We start from the raw sequence: 19,763 nt of genomic DNA, 5'->3' as shown, positions 1-19,763 counted from the left end.
AGACAGAGGCACTGGTCATTTCTTCGTGGTGGATGGAGCTGTTCCCGATATTCCAGAAAGAGATTCTGTCGCTTCTGCTGCAGCGGCAGAAGGGAGCAGCCGTGTGCAGGGCGATGACGGCTTGGGGAGTCGCTTGATGGTGCAAGAGGAGGAGAACGAGCTCCTTGTGGTGGATAGCGTGATCTGCGGAAATACGCTGTATCAGCATCAGAAGGAAAGCATCATTACGTGGCAGGAAGGTCGCCAAGGGGACTATTACAGAGCCCTCTCCTTCCAGCATCCGCACGGCTGTTTTGCCTTGTGGACGTACATCTACTTGCTCTCCCCGGATGCATGCGCTGGGAGCATGAGCGATGAGGAAGACGACGAGGAGATGGACAGTGAGGGATCCGCAGTGACTGCCTCGGGGAGAGCTGACAGCAGCAGCAGCAGCCTTGGAGGAGGCGTGAGCGAGGGGGGTTTATGGCTGCGAGACGAAGAGGGAGAGAGGCCTACGCGTGTGTTGGGAGTTCCTTGTGTCGCTTCGCTTTCGCTCCTAGCTCAACGGATCGACTACGATCTCCAGCATCCGCAGCGGAATAGGGAGGCTTTGCAGGATATTCGCAACAGAACCTGGCTGCGTGGGTTGTTTCGCCTCATGAGGGACCTAATGCAAACGCGTGCAGAGGGCGAAGGCGAGGGGACCCCTCAAAGTGCTGCATCTACCACTGGCGGGAACAATAATAGCAGCAGTAGCAGCAGTACTAGTAGTAGTAGCAGCAGTACTAGTAGTAGCAGCAGTAGCAGCAGTACTAGCAGTAGTAGCAGCAGCACTAGTAGTAGTAGCACTAACCATGTGACAGCGCCTTCATTGGGGACTTGTATTAGCCAGGAAGCTGCCGCAGAGTCTCTGCAGCAGATGGCGCTCATTATTCGGAAGATGTTGGTGGCGTGGACAGGGCAGCTGGATGCGCTGGAAGTCTTTTTGTCGGACGAGTTTTGGATTGATGTGTTGCACTGTCTGGAGCACGAGCGCGAGTTGGCGTCTCAGGGGATGGCTCTGCCGCACACGGCTTTCTTCAAACGCGTGCAGTTTCACGAAGTTTTAAGTCCTCAGCAGCAGCAGCAACACGAGCTCTTCCTGCAGCATGTGCATCTGCATTACAGGCTGATGTATCTCCGCGATGTCGCCCTTACGCGCTACATCGACGAGGCGTCCATTGCGCAGCTGCAGTCTCTCTTGGCGTCCAACGGTCACACCATCATCAGCCTCCTCTCGCAAGTTTCGCCGCTGCCTTCACCCACTTTAAGTCCCTCCAGCAGCTCTGCAGGCCCCTCCCCCGCATGCAGCAACAGCAGCAGCAGCAGCGCGCTCCACCTCCTCAAGGAGCGCGTAGGAACCGACTACTACTGTCTGCTCTTCATCAGAGAACTCCTTTCCCTCCTGCAGCGACTCTCCACTGGGCACCCAGGGATGCTCTGCGCTCCCTGCTACGGGGAGGCTGGAGGGAAAGGCTTCAGGGGGTCTGGGCAGTCGATCTACGGGCTCTGTCTTCAAATCAAAAACTCAGGGCTGATACTGCAGCTAAAGGGGTATCTGAGAGGCGATCCCGAGGCTATGGCTATGTGGACTGAGGTGATTCTGCCGATGAACGCGAAGGCGGAAGGCGTAAGTTCACGCTTTGCTCAGAGACCTCCGGACCCCGCGGTGTCTGTACACTTGCGCAACGAGCGATGGGCGATTCCAGCCGGCGGTTCACCTCCCTCCCTCCGACCGCTGGCTCTGCGTTCATGATGCTTTCGCCGTTTTGCTGCCTTTTCTACTCTCAAGAGGCGGATATCCTCCCTCTCCGCGAGATCGCCCTTCTCTTCTGACTCTTCTGCCGCATCCTCTTGGCCTAGATGTTCATGTGCCCTCTCACAACTCTCCCGTTCAAAAAGAAAGCGCTGTAAACAGAGGCTTCTGCCGGCAGGCGCCGCTAGATATTCTCTTCGTCTTCTGCTAACTGGCCTCTCCTCTCTTCTTCCCCATGGGTGTTCAAACATGCCCCTCCCCCACTTGCTGCACGCGTCTTCTCCCTTGAAAACGTGTCTTCCCCGCGGCATGTCGCTGCTGCCTGCCGATATCGCCCATCCATGACCCTCGCCTCTATCTCCCCCTTGCGCTTCATTCCTTGCCATCCTTCAGCCCTCACCCATATGTACGGTTTCTGTATGTATCATTATGCGTGAAAATATATGTCTATATGTATGTGCATGTGTGAATACGCATGTGTGTACATGTATCTCTACACAAATATGTGGATGATTGTGTTCAAGTCGGAATATGTGTGCATACATAGGTGTATTTGCATACGTACATGTAGGACTCCATATGTGCATGCATGTACTGTGTCTGTACTGTAGTGTGTATTTGTACTTCAGAGTCACGAGCAGCTGGTAAACAGGCTCTTGTCCTCTCCGGATGTCTTTTACCGGCCCAACCCCTTAAACTTTGAATCCTTTACGTATCCGCATCCCTTGACGGTGGCTGTGGAAGTCTTGCAGCTCTTTGCCGAGATCCAGCCTCCCGTCTTTCGCCAGATCCTTTTCCTAGAAGCCGCAGAGCAGCAGCAGCAGCAGCAGCTCCTCCTGCTGCTTTGCCACGTCTTGGGAACCGCCGAAAGTGCTTCCGTCCAAGTCATGGTGAAGGAGATACTTCTGCGCGTCGTGTGTGCCCTCAACATGGAACTGCCAGAGAAAGATGAGGTCAACACCATCTTTTTCGATAAGGGTGTTCTCGACTACCTCTTACAAATCCTGTTCAAGCAATATACTAGCGATATGCGCGTCGGTACGTCACCTGTGAATTCGTGCATAGACGTACACGTGCCGAGAGTCCACCTCCACAAAGGCATATGCAGAATATAAATATATACAAATATATATATATATATATGTATATATATGTTTATCACATGCATGCACATATAGCACATCTATATTCAGCATATTGATATATGTGTGTAGTACACACAGACAAACACAGACACACAGACAAAGACACACACACAGACAAAGACACACACAAACACACAGACACAAACACACACACTCACTCACAAAATCCCATGATGCATAGCAAGAATGGTAAAGTGCAGCTCGCGTGACAGCACGCATAGGGTGGCACCCTGTACTTTTTTTTCTGGACTGCATGCATGACTTTGTGGTGCGTCATTGCTGCCTCTTCTGGCTATTCGGATACACCAGTTTTCGGGGAGGTTCTTGCAGCATTGCAGCTGTGTCTTGCGTGTCTCCGCATTTCGCGTCTGTGCATGCAGCGGAGCAGCAGCTGCTGCAGCATGCGAAGCAGATGGTCCTAGAAATCTTCTCTCACTGCGTCGCTGTGCATAGGTAATTTGAACGGCAGTTCATTTGCGCCGTGGCGGCATCTGTTGCTGCAGCCCTTTCCTTCCGAACTGACTAACTACTGCTCCTACTACTGCTGTTTTTGTTTTTGTTCTTTTTGTATATATATGCATATATTTATATGTACCTCTTGGGCACCGCTGCAATCCCCGTATTTTCCCCCCGATCTGACAAGTGCTTTCTTCTTCTTTTTCCGTGTGTGTAGAGCCTGTGACTTTGCCGATCTTGCCTTTGGAGCTTCCTGCACAGCCGTTCCCCCTAGCTTTGTGTGTGTCAGGCATAGGCATCTATCTCTCACCCTCTTTGAAAGTTTCTTATCCGTTGCGGCTAACTCCCTCCCCCCCAAGCTGTGCTTGCGTCTGCAGGCACCGCTTCAAGCTCCGCATTTTGCGTGACAGCGTGCCGTTGAGAACTCTGTTGACGGCTTTATGGCCTAAGTTTGACAAGTTTCTGTCTCTCTTCGCAGTCAAGTTTCTGAAGGCGTGTATCGCCATGAAGGTAAGCAGCTCCTTAGTACGCGGCAGCAGCGGGTATGCTCCGACGTGCTCTTCGCGGAAGGCTTTCTTTAGCCCCTCTTGGTGTGTGTTTATACGCAATCGTGTATCCCCCTCTCTCTCCCTGCGAAGCGGGTAAATGCCACGCCTTTTTTGTCGCTTGACTCCCCTTCTGCCGTCTCCGGTGTGCCTGTTCTTCCTCTGAATTCTCCCCCCTGCTGAACTTTGTTTTTTCGAATTACTTGCTGCCTGCCGTCGCGCTCGCGCGAGAAAAACTCGCTCGGCATGCCGCACGAGTCTTCGCTTCTCTAACGAGAATTCTACTTTTGCGGAATTCGCGCATTCAACGATACGCTTGCTCTGCCCAAAGCCCCAAAACCCAAGTGCCGAGTTTCGCATGCGCGCTTTTCCGTGATGTGCATGCACATGCACATGCACATGCACATGCATGTATATATTATATGGGTAGCTCGTTGGTGCTCCTCTCGCGGCATGCTGATGTCTCAGGATCCATATGTGGACAAGCACCTCGTGAAGTCGAAAGTTTTGCGCCCTGTTGTCTGGATGCTCAAAGTACTCAAGCGAAGCGACGTTCTTTCTCCTTTCTTCCCTGCCTTTTTGTGCATGCCTTTTTCTGTCGTATGGGAGCTTTTCTTCTGGCTTACGCAATATCCTGCTACCCAACTCTGCCGCCGTGTCTCCGCATGCATGCTGCTGCCCGCTTCTCGAGCTTCCCTTTTTGGTCCAACAGCTCGAACGAGCACCATGCCAGTAGTGCCAGCATGGCTTTCTGCACGTGTGCTTCCCTTGCTGCCCTCAATTCTGCCTGCTACTCCTTTCTTTTCTTCCTCCCTCCTTCCTCCTCCCGCTCCCTCTTTCCCCTTCGGATGCCGCCAATCAAGCCGCGTTCACATGGCGTTTTTCACAGAAAAGCGCCTATTCTTCCCTGCTGTCAAAGCTGCATTTCTCCTTCTCGCAGGAGGACTATCTCTCCCCTCTGTCTTCCTCCTGCCGATTAGGAGGTTCTCTTCTGACATGCGCGATTCTGGATTGCCTCTCGTGTCTCTCTCCTTCTGGACTGTCGCCTTCTGTCAGCGGCCTCCCCGTGCACCTGCACTCCCAAGGATCTTCCTTGATTGAGTTTCTTTTCGATGATCCCCTTACTTCGCGATGGATCATGCAAATTGAAGAGGCAGCCAGCAAGAGTCGAAAGAATGCATGCGTCGTCCTGCGGGTAGGGGGGAGTGTTGAAAAAAAAAGGCCGCTGCACTGCCAGTGTGGTGGGGTAGGCTAGCTACCCGTGCAAAAACAGTCTTCTTCCGCGTCATTGTCTACGCTTCCTCTATACAGCGCGTTTCTCCTTTTGCTTTTGCTGCTCCTCCTCCTGCTTTTGCTGCTCTTGCTTTTGCTCCTCTTCTTCCTGCATTTGCTGCTCTTGCTTTTGCTCCTCCTCCTGCTTTTGCTGCTCCTCCTGCTTTTGCTTTTGCTGCTCCTCCTCCTCCTGCATTTGCTGCGTTTGCTTTTGCTCCTCCTCCTCCTGCATTTGCTGCTTTTGCTTTTGCTGCTCCTTCTCCTGCTTTTGCTCCTTCTCCTCCTGCATTTGCCCCTCTTCCTGCATTTGCTGCTCCTCCTCCTGCATTTGCTGCTTTTGCTTTTGCTGCTTCTCCTCCTGCTTTTGCTGCTTCTCCTCCTGCATTTGCTGCTTTTGCATATGCTGCTCCTCATGCTTTTGCTGCTGCTGCTGAATTACACTTTTTCGAGGGGTCTTGCATGTGGTGGCTTGCCTCGCAGGATTTGCGCTTGCTGTATTGCCGTTCGCGGATCAGTCAAAGGCACGAGAGCATGGGGAGTGCAAGCGACCTGCCTCAAGGCGACTGCCAGCAGCAGCCTCACCAACTGAGCAGCTTGGGAAGACTTATTAGGACAGATCCGCTGGTAGGCTGATTATTCTTAGGCTTAAGAAGGGTGTGGGAGGTACCTTAGCGTTGAGAAAGGCCTCTGGCAGATAGTCAGACAGACAGGGGCGAACAGAAAGAGGCTGAAGGTGTGGATGCAAGGAAGGGGGGTTTGGCGAGAGAGAGGAAGGAAGGTGAGAGGAGGTAGGAGAGGGATGCTTGCCCAGCAGCGGCTGTGGAGCTATGGTTTTCGCGAATCTGCTGTCTTTCAGCGGCAAAATATAGATGACGATGATTCTTGGTTCTTCAATGTGAAGGATGACGATTCTCCAACTGAAGCGGAGAAAACTGCCTCTCAGCGGTGAGGCTCCTGTGTGTGTTTATGCAGCCGGCTCTCCCTTTGGCACACGGCAAAGCGGTCCGTGCAGCTGCAGGATGTGTGTGTATGTACAGAGATATAGATGTGCGTGCTGCTGTTTCTGCAAATTCGAGCATGGCTTTATCTGTGGAGGCGTGGAGACGCTGTGGCTGTGCTTAGGCCTCGCTTGTCTCTGGTTGATGGCTATGACGATGAAGATGAGCAGCAACAGCAGCAGCAGCAAGGGAGTGCCTCCGGCACAGATCTCTGGGCAGGGTCTGGCAGCAGCAGCAGCTCCGCAGCAGCTACGGCTGCAGGTCGAGTGAAGATAACGAGAAGGCGAAGACGCCGCCCCTTGCGGGATGATGAAGAGGACAGCAGCAGCAGCAGCAGCAGCAGCAGCAGCAGCAGCAGTGATGAGGACAAGCGCCAGCTCCCCAAGCCGACCGCACCTCCTAGCAGCAGCAGCAGCAGCAGCAGTAGTAGCAGCAGCAGCAGCAGCAAATCCAAACCGCAAAGGGACCTTGCCGGAGGCACTCTCCTCAGCGTCTTTCCAGAGAAATCTTCTGTAGCGCCAGCTCCGTTGTCAGCAGCCGCTGGAGGAGGTTCTGTCAGTTCCTTGTCTTCAGGAGGTCTTGCGAAGCAAAAGCGGAGAATTGCAGTGAAAATAGGGTGCGATCCCAGTTGTGCTGTTTCTTTTTTGGTGCCTATTGAGTGCTGCTTGGGCTTGATGCACAAGCACAACAATGCGCGGTTACGCTGCTGCTGCTCCCGTATGTGCCGATTCGCAGAGCAAGGCTTGCTTCCAGTGGCGATGAAGGCGCAGCTGCCACAGACGGCAGCAGCAGCAGCAGCAGCAGCAGTGGGAGTGGTCTAACTTTGGATCGCAGTGTTAGAGGCAGCACTGCAGCAGCAGCTGCAGCAGCAACGGACGGCCGGAGAAGCGACGACACTGCGGACGCAAAGCCACAACAGCTCTTTGCGCATCTTGGTGGAAGTGGCGGAAAGGAAGATGCTCCGCAAGATACAAAGGGGGAAGGGGGGGACCGCGACGCGCTCGTTGAAGGCAAGCCTTGGCAATTGAATTGGTGTCGGTGTAGCGGGAGACAGACGGTGTGTGGGGGGTGCCTGTCGATTGCATGCACTTCTGTGTGCGTTTCCTCGTTTTGCGTGCTGTGGCATAGGGGTCCACCTGTTGCACCGCGTGCTGCAGCAGTCCGGCGTAGGAGCGAAAACCCTAGCAGCAGCTGCTGCTGCAACAGCTGCTGCTGCAACAGCTGCTGCTGCAACAGCTGCAGGGGCATGCAAGCAAGCGGCCACGTCGGAAGAGGCGCAAGCTGCAGCAGCAAAGACGGAGAGCAACCACCAGGCAGATCTGCTGAAGGACCTTCTAGATGAAGAGGACAGCGATGGGGAGGCCTCTGTCGCTGCAGCTGTTGGTGCTGTGGAAGCGGCAGCAGCCTCAGGAGCAGCCGAGACTAAACGCAGACGCGTAGTCTAGCAACGGATACAACGGATGCAAGCTCGCTCTCTTCTCCCAGTTGGCAGCGGGGAGGCTGCTGCCGAGGTTCCTGATTTTTCGCTAGATGGCGGCTGGGCTCCTGCTGCACACGTGGATATCTGTGCAGCAGCAGCAGCAGCAGCAACAGCAACAGCAGCAGCAGCAGGTAGAAGCACCAACATGCTGCGGCTGCTCACTTGCATAGCCTCTCTTTGGGCAAGTGGGGCAGCCAGCGGACCCCTGGCCTCCGTTTTAAACCCACTACTTTAGTGCCAAGATTCGCTTCATGCTGAATTCAGACTAAGTGACTTTAGCAGGGATACGCTGCACGTATGGACACATACGTACACAGAGGCGTACATGCATGCACAGAGGCCTAGACCCGCATACATGCACATGCATATACGTATACACATTTACATTCATCACGCACATTCCTGCGTACTTACGCATATACATACACCTATTCACACGCATGCAGACACATTCAAGCAACAGCATCAGCAAGACAGAAGCAGTCGCAAGGACGACTCCGCTACAGCAGTTGTACGCAGTTTGAGCGCTCGATTAACACTGCCTCTTTAAAGCGCTAGCGCTGGCCAACACACTGCCTCTCTGGCCTTCCTCCCTTGTGTGTGCGTCGCATCGTTAGTGTGTCTATACGTCTCATCCCCAAGTCATAAAAAGTACATGTGTGGCATTGGCAGGGAACCGCACGCACTAAGCAGTACATGAAGCGCTCCCCATGCCTCAGGGTGCCAAGCGTGTTCAATCTGGGGGTTGTGTTGGCTGTTTAGCAGCAAGCAGTTGAAGCCCACAATGATTTGGACCAGGGGAATTCTGTGGGCAGGCCAGGCAGTTTGCGTATCATTCCGATTGCCAGTTGAGTTTGTAACTCTAGCGCTTTCGCAGGACGATAGTAAGAGCTCACGGAAGCCCGTCGGAGAGGCCGCTGTTGATTTACAACTTTCCTTAAGAGCCTTCTTTTCCTGCCTATCGCAAGCTGCTCCTTCTAAGGTCGATCTCGTTGTGCGCGCGTAGGTTAGCTCTTCTACACTGAGATGCCTTTCGAGTATTCGGTGCACTCGTGCTGCCTACGGCGCACCGGAGTCATCCATCGTTCGTCTTTTCACGCACAGATCTGCATGCCTAAGTGGCTCTTGCCGGCCAGTTCGATGATTTCCCGCTTGCTGCTGTAGACTCTCTCCACTGCTAGCTTCCCTAGCAACGCTTCAAGGGAACAGAACACTAAGAGCTACGACGCAGCAATGCACAGCGTACTCAGCCCTAAGCGACAGCATCGTCAATAAGTGAAGGGGTGTTAGCGACGCAGCGAGACGCAGCAAAAGGCCGCAGAAGAGAGGCAATTCTTCGTTCAGTAGTGAAGCAGCAGATTGAAAAAGCGCAGTCCTAAAGCATGCGGAGCCAGTCGAATTGCTGGACCTAAAGTTTGCACTGGCCTCTTCCGTGTGTCAGAAGGTCGGCCTGCAGTCCTTTGGGGCGCTAACTAGAGGAATACCTATCAGCGCTGCAAATCCCAAATTGTACGCACAGGTGCATGCAGCCGCCTATGTTCAAAATTCGTTGCTCTGAGCCGATCTACATAGAGCTTCTTGTTGCCTTTGCACCAAAGGATGCAAGCAAACGCGGTATTTGTTCCATTTCACCGCAGGCGATGGGGTGTCCAGTCTCACCCATCCCGTGACTCTACCCGTCATGCCTTGTTGCGTGGATTCTTCGTTTCTCTGAGCACACACATCTTACTGTCCTAAGAAGCGCATCCTAAAGTAAACAACTTCTTCGCTGAGACAAATGGTTGTGGCTGCGTTGGTGCCGGCTGTGTATGACGATCCAGTGGACTGACCATTGGCCGGTACTTTGTCATTTTTCTCTACCAGTCTCTCTCTTTGCTCTTAGTGGTAACACGGACTTTGGAAGGCTTAATCTGATTAAATATGATTATTTGTGCATATTGGTCAGAAATGCGACAGAAGAGCAAGAAGGAAGGGGCTCAGTTCAACCCAGAAGCGCTATTACTGAATGAGAATCATCTACGACTTTGCGCAGGAGAGGAGCCGTGGAAACGGCTGATCAGGACGGCGTAACTTTGTGTTTTTCCACCGTTAATGAGGTTTAAATAAATTTGTTTTTAGCTTTATCATCTTTGATATGCACAACAAGCACCACAGGAAGCCTCGGCCCGAAACTTGCCCCTTGTCGACCCAGGGGGTAGATGATGAGCTAAACATACGTCAAGCCTCTTCAGACGACAGTGTAGCGACCCTCTTATCCGTGTTCTGCATGTTTTTCTAGATTGAAAGGGGTAAGAGGGGAGGGAAGCCGCCAAATTTCTCCGGAATACTGCACAATACCTGCGACCAGAGGCTGTGAAGCACAACACATCTGCGAAAAACTCCCCTTCTCCAGAGCTTGAAATTTTAATCTGCCTGTTTTGCGGTCCTTGTTTTGAAGACGCGTCTATGTTGCTCTCGCCATTTCAAATCCCGTAATTACACCGTAAACCCCAATTGTTTGGCTGCATGCAGAGACACGATATGGTGCCAGAAGGCAGATCGCAGTCAGTTCCATCTGACGCAGTGCCTCAGGGAGTACAGACAGCCGCAACTCCAGAGCCGCAAAACGCAGGGGCGCCCAGTGACAGGCCTGCAGCTTTTCCCCGGGGAGTAAGGCTCCGTTCAAGAACTGACACCGTTCTTGAGGAGCCGTTTCCAGGAGACTCTCATGAACGGGAAGACGTCAGCCATGCAGTGGCTGCGGCTGCTGCGATGGCAGAGAGAGCACAGACCCCTGGTGCTGGTGTTTCTCGAGAAACAGTTCATTTTGCGCAGCGTGACTTTCGGGGGAGAAGGACTCCCCAGGGAAGCACAAGTCTGCTCAGCGGAGGAACCAGCAGCTTCGCAGAGGCACAACGCGAACATGGAGAATCAATAGGACACGAAGGCGCCCGCAGAGTCAGCTTTGGCACAGATGGAGCTCAGCGCAGGCAGCAGCGTCGTACAGCTGAAGGCAGCAGTGGCCGAAGCCTTTGCACGAACAACGCCGGCAGTAGCGGCAGTAGCGGCAGTGTTCATGTCTCAAGTCATGAAGAAATCTGTAACTGGGATGTCAGTGCAGCGTCCATGGAGGCAACAACACGAGGGATGCGGCGTGTGCCTCAGACCGCAAGAGCAGCAGCGGCAGAAGCAGCAGCTGAGGCTGCAGCGGGGGAAGCCGTAGGCGCTCGCGGGGGCAGCAGTGAGGAGGAAGGAAGCGACACAGGGAGTATTTCCGAGGCACCCCTGGGATGTTTGCCTCTAAGCAGCAGCATAGATGCTTCGATGGTCTTGATACCCCTAGAAAGGACAGCAACGCTGTTTCGAGCGGCACAGAAATCACTTGCAAGAGATACTTCAATAGTTCTTGCGTTCATCAAAAAAAAATTGCAGCAGCAGCTTGTTGCCGCAGAGACACCGCAGCTTCAACTGGCCCGTATCGACCTGGTTGTCGAGAAGGTAAAAAATATCAAACGACGAGTAAGTGCCTTTAAAATTAGTCGAAAGTAGTGGCTGCTGCTTTTGCTCTTGCTGGGAGGGAGGCCTGCTACAGCCGCTGCTGCTGATGCTGCTGTTCGTGCTGCTGCTTTCCTTGTGTCAGAGAGTCTGGAGGAGTGACTCTACATGCTGCAGGACAGACTGCGGCTCCTGCAGACTTCACGACGATCGTTCGTCGACGCTAGCGTTCATGCCAGCCATGCGTGTTTAACGTTCGCATTGCCTTTTGTTGTTCCTCGACAAAAGTGCAGCTCTTCAGAAGTCTATGATGAGGCGCATGCCTTCAGGCAGAGAAAGCAGCTGCAGCAGCAACGCAGGAGTTGGAGCGATGCAGTCGCAGACTGAAGATTCTTGCGAAGGAGCCTGACCTCCTGCACGCACAGATGCAGGTGCTGCTCATTATTGTCACTTTGTACTTGTTGAGTTTCCCGCCAAGAGTGTTTTTAAAGCCCCCTGAACTCTTTGTCCCCTTTTTTGAGCGGTCTGTGTCTACGGCCTCTTCCTAGAGACGTTTCCTCGCGCAAGAAGCTACATGACTCTTACCTCTCAGCCGCTTTGATTGACGCCTTTCCTTTTTCCTTGAGTTGTTTGCCTCTGACATGTTCCTTCTTGCTGAGATTAAGTTGCTATTTCTTGAATTCCTGGAAGTGCCGCTCTACACTGCTCATAGGGGATTGGGTTGTTGTGATCCCTTGGCCTTTCTGCTACTGTGCCTTTCCTTTCCCGCATTAGTTGCGTTTTGTGCATCTCCTGTTGGAGGCTGTGAGCGATTATTGCCGAGTACATGTTCGTTTTCTCTGCGTGCAGATGAATTTCTCGATTGCTGACTTCCGTCCCCGCATCAATTGGACTGTGTTAGAGTATTTAAGTCGTAACGGGTTCAATCACACGGCAAAGGAGGCCGCCTCCTTGATGCATCTTGAGGTGTGCCTCGCCTCATATCGGTTCTTGCCCTCATGCTCAGCTAAGAGCTAGCTCCCTGCCACCTAGTAGCGGCACCTGGCTTTTTGCACACTCTTCGCCAGCCTGATCTTCCTTGAGCTTGCTTGCTGCCGTCTCTGGAGAAGGGAAGGGGGCCGCTTGTGTCAGGGGGAAACTGTCTAGCGTCTTGCGGAGACAGCTAGCGCGGCAGCTAGCTGGAGCCTCACCTGTTGCTGCTTGTGTCTGATCTGGATGAAGGATTTCTGGGATAGGGACGTTCACGCAGAGGTGGCCAGTGTCGTTTCTGGCTTAATGAACGAATCCACAGCGGAAGCGTTTGCGTGGATTGAGGCGCACAGTGCCAAACTCCGCAAACTCCATGTAACTCGAGGCTCCACCGTTAGTTGTGATGCAGCAATTTCTACTGCTGACGCCACCACAACTGCCAGCTTGAGTGCTGTGTGTCTACGCTGCTGGGAGACTCTTTGTCTGATGCCTGCTGTCTGCCTCTGCTGCTGCTGTTGCTGCTGCTGCCGCCATTGCTTTCGCTGTAGAGTGTACTTGAGACGGAAGTGCAGATACAGAACGCCATTTACATCCTGAAGCACAAAAGCTCTCGAGAAGCCGTGAAGTATCTGAAGGACAAAATTAAGCCTGGCGACTTGGGTAGGAGCAAAGACGCAGACGGCTAGTCCTTTTTTGTGGGGTGCAAAGAAATCGTGATTTCTGAGGTTGCAACATTGCTGCTGCTGCCATTAGCAGCGTGAGCCAGAGCCCGCATTGCCTTTTCTGATTTTGCTGGGAAGTCGTGTTCGTGACATGGGGTTGGCATCAGGAAGGCTGTATCATGAGCACTTGTATTTCGCGTATAGCTGTTCCTGCGGCTGCAACTTTTCGCAGAGCGCTCTCCGGATATTCGACGAGTCTTGGCTCTAGCTGCTATGCTGGAGTATCCTCCGCCTGAATACGAGGTCCACTCTTGCACCCTGAGACACCAGCTCTCACTCCCCTTGGACGCGTGTGTCGTCGCTTTCCTCTAGGGACGAGGCAACCTCCTCCTCGTTGCTGCATTTTCTCGGCGCTAGTCCGTATCAAGGCAATAGCGCGGGGGGTAGGGGGGCAGCCTTGTATCGCCTTGCGCATGATTTTTGCTGCAGTACCTGCTTGGGGACGGCAGGAAGCTGGAGCTGGTGGCTCTATTCTTGCGCACCAGTGCCGCCGTTCTAGGGATGTCGCGAGTGCCCCTGTTGGCTCCCCTTGTCTTTTCGGGTTTGTGCGTTGTCAAATCTGGATCGTGTGGGGAGAACGCTTCGACAAGGCAAGTCTGCAGCCTTGCAGCAGCCTTGATGTGAAGCCTTCGGGAGGCTGCACCGCTGTCTTCTCCATTTGCGCCAACTAAACTGTGCGCTGGCTAGAGGGAAAGGTAGTGTGCTACTACCCCTGGGGGTTTATGGCGTAGGAACGACGACTGCTTGCGTTCGTTTCAGCTGCCCCGCCTGCCTCCCCGAGCTCTCTAAGGCCGTGGAAAGTCTCCCAATGCCTCACAGAATGAGAAGCAACGTCATTTGCTCAGTCACTGGAGAGCCAATGGTATGCCAGCACCTAGGGGGCGCTCTAGAGGCAGGGGTTTTTTACTAATTCGACGCTTATGGGAGGGAGGGTTATGACTGAGGACCAAGGGTTTGAACTTTGTGTTTAGGATGAAGATAATCCTCCAATGGCAAGTCCTGATGGGTATTTGATTTCTAAGAAGGGACTTGTGCAGCTGACGGAGAGGTCAGAAAACGGTTTGGTTGTCTGCCCTAAAACCAACAATGCCTACCCCCCCACAACGTTCGTTAGGGTGTTTATATAACATGAGGCTGAGAGTTTAGTACTAGCAGGCGCTTGAAGAGTGTCGGACTTTGTCTAAACTGACGTGGAGGCACACATTGTGTGCTGCCGTTGCCGTTGTTTGTTCGGTTCACCAATCGAGGCACAACTTGATTGGCGGGGTCATATCGTTACATCTAGCGACAGGCGTGTTTTTGCACGTAGAGCACGTACGTAGACACCTTGTAATTGAGTCAGGCACCGCCGATAGGCTTAGTTAATTCAAGGGGATACAGGGTAACTTTCGCTGCCGTCCCCTCATGCGCACCGCACGGTTTAGCATGTAGGATTCTGCAGGGTAGAGTGCCACAAGAAGTTATTCTTTGTGATAGTAGTACCAAAATCACATCAAACGTGTTCCTAGGGTAGACGACTCCACAAACCAATAAACCCTGATCCTGTGCGCGAGCGAGGCACAGGGGAGCGGAGAACCTTTTGTGACTTGCTGAACAGAAAACGCCTCATGAACTAAGTCCCTTTGATTGAAAACACTGACCCTGTGCTTGGCTGGCAGCAAATTTGTTAGACTCTTTTGTGTTGGGTGCGGAGCGAAAACAATAGGCGCGTCAACTGCTAGTAAATGGGCTGGATTCAAAGGCGCTTGAATAGGCTGAGGCATTCTGCCACTAAGTAAGCCTCGTGGATAAGGCACGGCTTGCGCGCTTAACGGAATGTATGCGCCTCCAGACACAGCAACAGGGGTGATAGGTGCACTCCAAAGCATTCATGCGTACAAAGAACTAAAAATGATTCAGCAGAACATAAGCGAGAACGGGGAGAAGCAAGAGCAGCCAAGCAGTGCACGATTATTGCACCTTACAGTGGGGATGTGAAGAAAGATGATAAAGACCACAATCCCCATATGTCTCGTAAGTCGGTGGCGCACAGTACTGTAGACAGCGAGGTTGAAGTCCAACAAAATCGTTGCAAGGTTTGAAGCTGAACTCTCTGGCTTGCTGATGAACAGGGAGGATCTTGCTGTCCGAATACGCTAGAGAAAACGAGCATTATCAAATAAATAAGCATGTACTCCAGAACCGAGCACATTCTTCGACTTTGATTAAAGCTATTTGTTCCGCAAATGACTGTAGGTTCGGTCCTGACACAGTTGTAAAGGCGGACTGAGGCGCCCCCTTCGGAGTGTCTTGGCCTCTAGTCATTATATTCCCATGCAATATCGGCAAGTCCGGCATCAATATGGCTAATAGATTGTTGTTATCACAACGAGTAGATTGAGGCGGCGGTAAAATCTATGAAGGAAGCTATATGAGTGAAAAAGGGCCGGGGCTGCTGCTTCCCAGTGCTGGTGTATGGGCACCTGAGGCGTAACTCGCCAGGTTCCCGTCCGTATATTAGATGCAGGCCTATTTCTGTGGATTCTACTTATTGTATCTTTGGCTACTGTGTTGAATGCGCAGGTCTTCGGGCCGCAGCAAGTGTTTTACAGCATACAGCAGACGTTTCCGCTTCTTCTGCCGCAGCGTTTACTGCCATTCCTCAGTTTTTCGAACCTTTTGACCCCGCTTTTGCATCAGCAACGTGAGTCTTTCTCTGCGTGTCCAATTTTCCAGGGAGACTTTCCGTACACTTGGCAGCCCAAAACGGCCGCAGCAGCGCCTCCAACAATAGTATCGGCATAGCTTTCCCACTGTTGAAGGCTTTCGTCTTCCTTTCTACGGTTGGCATCGCAGAAGGCAGATGTACTTGGCGCTGTAGCTCGCCCGAACAGACATAAGGGGTTCCCAAGGACAGGCAAGGCACCCTTCAATGGGAGCCAGCCTCTCCAGAGGCTTTCCTCGCGGGGCAGCAGCAGAACGAGAAGCCGCAGGAGAGTCAAACAGCAGCAGCTGTAGCAGAGTGCAGCGGAAAGCAGCCTCAGCAGGCAGTGACTCGTAGGTTCTCCAGTTTTTTTCGCTGTTTCAAGTGTTTCTCGCTTCGGGTTAAGACTCTCTTGATTGGGGTGTTCGCGCACAGGGGCCCTCCTTTGGCGCGTTGGAACTGCACTAGCGCGTTGTCTGCATTTAGTGTCAAGGGTTGTAATCTCGGAGGTGCTTGTCTTTATACCTGTGAAGTGATAATGGGAGTCGCCTTGGGATCGTACATCGATCAGCATGGTCTAGAGCAGCTGGGCAAGTATCGCTACGTATCAGCCGGCAGCACTCCAATCGACCGACTCATGCAGCCTTTCTGGGATGCAGTTGTGTCTTTCATACCCATGGTAGGTTTTCCCTGCTGCTGTGTTTGCTGCTGCATTAGCTTGCAGTCCCTTCCTGCTACTGCCTCCTATGCTGATCAGCCTTCCCTGTGAGACGGTCTCTCGCCTGTCTAATTCCATGCACACGCGTATCACACATATGTAGGTATGTCTACGCGTGTGTTTGTATATGTAGGGGTTTCTCCTTGCTTGTGTGCCCTTGTTGATTGTCGTTTTTGCATATATATATATATATATATATATTTGCGCTTTGCTATGCTGCCGTCATGGCTGTTTCCGTTTTCTGTGCCGTGGCTGCAGTGGGTCAGTCCCAACGTACTGACTCTCCTAGGCTTCAGTTGCCCGCTTCTCTGCATGGCTCTGACATGCATCTACATGCCGACGCTCAAGGAAGCAGCACCCTGTTGGGTGTATCTTGTCAACCTCATCCTGCTCTTCCTCTATCAGGCAAGTTCCTGTTTTTGCGATAGCCGTTGGGGCGGCTTCTACAGCCTCCGCCGTTCAAGTGTCTGTCTGCCCTTCTCTTGACGTGCTCCAGACTTCGCTACGTGCATGCACCTGCCCAGTGCCTAGTTCTGCCGCTGTGTATGTGCCCTCTGCTGTCGCAGACGCTAGATGCTGTAGATGGGAAGCAGGCTAGAAGGACCAACACGTCTACGCCTTTGGGGCAGCTCTTCGATCATGGCTGCGACTCCTTCTCTACTGTGAGCTCCCGACTTGCAGTGGGAGACGGCTCGCTAAGCAGCATTCTTACTGCACCCTCTGTTGTGTGTGTCTGTACTGCTGCTGCTGCTGCCGTTCCACCCCCCGTTTTTCTTGCAAGGAATCTTCGCAGTTGCCTCTGTGGCGATACTGCTAGTGCTGCCGCTGTTACTGCATGCGTTTCATGGTGGGAACGTGCCTGTGCGCATGCCTTGCAGGTCTTTGCCGCTTTAAGCGTCTTGGGAACGATCCGAGTTGGCATATCGGTTGCGGCGTTTATGCTGATTGCCATCCTTCAGATGCAGCTCTTCATCTACACTGTATGCACCTGCCCATCTGAACCATATATATATGTATATTTATATGCATGTATGCATGCATGCATGCATGCACGCGCTTTTGCTTGCCCGCTTGCGTGCTTCCTTTCAAGCGCCCAGTCAGTCTCTTCCAGTCTTCGGGGCTTGTGTCTGCAGTGGTGGGAGCTTCACTTTCACGAATACCGCTGCCACACGGGAGTTACTGGTGTGACGGAAGGGCAACTTGTGGTGAGTCTGGCGAGAGCAGCAGGCTGAGGAGAAGCGGAGACAGTGAGGCCGATGGCTGGAAGGTTCAGTCAGGGTGGGAGTCTGTTTCTTCTGCGCAGATGATGGGAATGAACATCGTTGCTCTCGTCTTTGGTCCCGAAATCTTCACAACCTCGCTCGCCGACGTCGTTCCCACATCCTTCTTGTAAGGTCAAAAGCATGCAACCATAGGGTGTAGCTGCTGAGCCACGTTTAGCAGTGCTTGACGAGCTTTTTGCCTCCAGCGTTCGGAGGCTCAGGCTTTTTCGCGTCCAAGGTCGACCTTTTCTGTGCATGCAGAGGCACACTGTCTGGTTACTTGCTAACCCTTCCGATCCAGGCATTCCTGGCGTTCCCATTTTATCTGCTCCTCATTGGAATGCTGGGAGCTGACGTCATCAACGGTTGCAGGCATGCGAAGAGACCTAGGAAGGCTGCGTGTGCGTCGTCTGTTTCTCAATGCGCAACCCGATGTCGTTTGACTCGGATGGCTCCGTGGTTGTGTGTAGTCTCTGGCCGAAAGTTCTCGCTTACAGCCTTTGCTTTGTGTCGCCAAAACGCAGGAGTGCAAGCCTCTCCTCTGTAGCTTCCTGTATTCGGTGAAGCAGCGGCAGCTGCATGCGTTCTGCGTTCTGCTGCGGCATAGCGCTGCTGCTGTTGCTCCTTGTCTGTGCTGACTGATTTCCTGCAGCACAACTCCTTGGCTGCCTCCTGCATGTACTTATGCAAATACCTCTCTTCTGCTCCAGTAAGGGCGCTGGAAGTTGAGCACAAAAGCAAGCGTTGAGTCTTGACAAGGGGGACCTAACCTGCGGCTGCGTTGTTGACTACGCCGTACTGCTGCCTTACTGCGACTTCCACTGCTGCCTGGGTGCCTGCGTTTGCAGCCATGATGGACGAACACCCTGTCTTGTGTTACTGGGCAATGGTCTGCAACACTTCCATCGTCGCTTTGCGGTTGAACCTCTCAGCGACATGCAGGGCAAGTCACTGAGACAGCTAGCTAGTCCCAGCTAGTTGCTCGAGGGCACAGATCGTGTGGCAGTTCCCCCTTCTTCCCCCGCTCCTCCCCTCACTTGAGGCAACCAACGAACTAAGACAAAAAGCTGCAAAGGCAGTGCAGCATCTGGATAGATTATAGTGTCCATAGTAGCTGGCTTTGCCGAAAATATGTGGCTGCTGCTTCGCCAGAACCCTTGAGACACCCCGGAGGTAGACGGTGCCTGTTTGGAAATGGTCTGCCCTGTTTTTGCTTGGAGTTGGGCACTGCGCATTGCTTACTTGCTTTCGTTTGCATGCAGATGGAGTTCACTCCGATTCAATGGCCAATCCTCCCGTTTTGGCTGTGCTGCGTTTGGCTGTACATAATATCGCCCGACGGTTCTGGAGTTGCTGCTGCAGTGATGCCTCAGCTGCTGCATTACCAGCAGCAGCAGCAGCTGGCCCCCTACGGTAGCACCATACTGCTGGGGGTGTTGCTGTGGAGCGGTGTGTACCTAGCGAGTTTGCTTTTGTCTACCATTTCCCTCATTTGCTATCATTTTAATATCAGGTGCTTCGGTGTGGGGGAGAACTTCTCCAAGCAGCAGTAAAAGCCTGCAGGTGCCAGCAAAGCCTCCCCTTCACCTGCTCACCTATGAGTTCAGGGGCGTTCTTTTTGCAGAGATCTTGGGGCTTTTATGCGTGGGGATGCGTATGTGTGCATGGCTGCAAAAGGCATATATAATAACTGCATGTATACGCGTGTGCCGATACATGGATGTTTGCGGAAAACGCATGCATGCATGTTTCGTAGATGTGGATACGCACCCTCACACAAACATGCATGTATACATCGAGGCGCAGCAGCCCTTTTGAGCTGTTGCGAAATTATTTACAGTCGTGCTTTTACGGGGGCCGACGCGAGAGGCCATACAGCTAACGGACTGCATGCATGCATGCATGCAGTCCGTTAGCTGTATGGACGAACAAGCACATACTGTCAGACGCAAGCAAAGATAGACGAGGGAACCTTTGCTTTCTGTACGTGCCAAACGAGAAGGCACACCTTAAATGCCTTATCTACGTTCTGCACTTCAACGGATACCAACAACGGAGCAATTTGGCAAGAACCTCCAACTGCAGCAGCAGCTCGAATATGAACAGCAGCAGCAGACGCACAGTAGGGATGCACACAAGAGCAGTAACCGCCTGGTCTAGACGAGCAGCTGCGTTTGAGCGCCCTATTCAAAAGAATGGCCTTGAACAATGCGTTGGGGGAAGCACCGCGTGATGCTGGCGCCACTACAAATGCTTGCCTGGGCC

The 19,763-nt window shown here is 52.9% G+C and overlaps 3 protein-coding genes across 3 annotated transcripts; all 3 read left to right on the top strand.

The window, feature by feature from the left end:
• The first annotated feature begins 3,331 nt into the window (after positions 1-3,331).
• LOC34620110 (uncharacterized protein DDB_G0271670) lies at positions 3,332-7,635 on the top strand. Its single transcript, XM_022733375.2, has 11 exons — positions 3,332-3,372; positions 3,753-3,885; positions 4,389-4,454; positions 4,861-5,115; positions 5,673-5,816; positions 6,049-6,134; positions 6,315-6,806; positions 6,926-6,972; positions 7,033-7,200; positions 7,319-7,419; positions 7,465-7,635. Exons 1-11 carry the CDS (start codon positions 3,332-3,334, stop codon positions 7,633-7,635), a joined length of 1,704 nt encoding a protein of 567 aa, XP_022588295.2.
• Positions 7,636-12,359: 4,724 nt separating this feature from the next.
• LOC34620113 (protein fyv10) lies at positions 12,360-13,962 on the top strand. Its single transcript, XM_026336318.1, has 6 exons — positions 12,360-12,488; positions 12,662-12,773; positions 13,008-13,078; positions 13,265-13,436; positions 13,567-13,697; positions 13,807-13,962. Exons 1-6 carry the CDS (start codon positions 12,360-12,362, stop codon positions 13,960-13,962), a joined length of 771 nt encoding a protein of 256 aa, XP_026192103.1.
• A 2,094-nt stretch (positions 13,963-16,056) lies between these two features.
• Positions 16,057-19,051, top strand: LOC113147075. The gene is made up of 7 exons (XM_026336327.1): positions 16,057-16,197; positions 16,803-17,216; positions 17,370-17,441; positions 17,540-17,625; positions 17,760-17,899; positions 18,347-18,441; positions 18,761-19,051. Exons 1-7 carry the CDS (start codon positions 16,057-16,059, stop codon positions 19,049-19,051), a joined length of 1,239 nt encoding a protein of 412 aa, XP_026192112.1.
• Positions 19,052-19,763: the final 712 nt, after the last annotated feature.

Source organism: Cyclospora cayetanensis, unplaced genomic scaffold, assembly GCF_002999335.1.
Source record: "Cyclospora cayetanensis isolate NF1_C8 unplaced genomic scaffold, CcayRef3 CcayRef3_contig_120, whole genome shotgun sequence".
In the NCBI taxonomy this organism is placed as follows: Eukaryota; Apicomplexa; class Conoidasida; order Eucoccidiorida; family Eimeriidae; genus Cyclospora; species Cyclospora cayetanensis.
The sequence above is the reverse complement of the archived record's forward strand: the minus strand, read 5'-3'. Positions and strand labels throughout refer to the sequence as shown.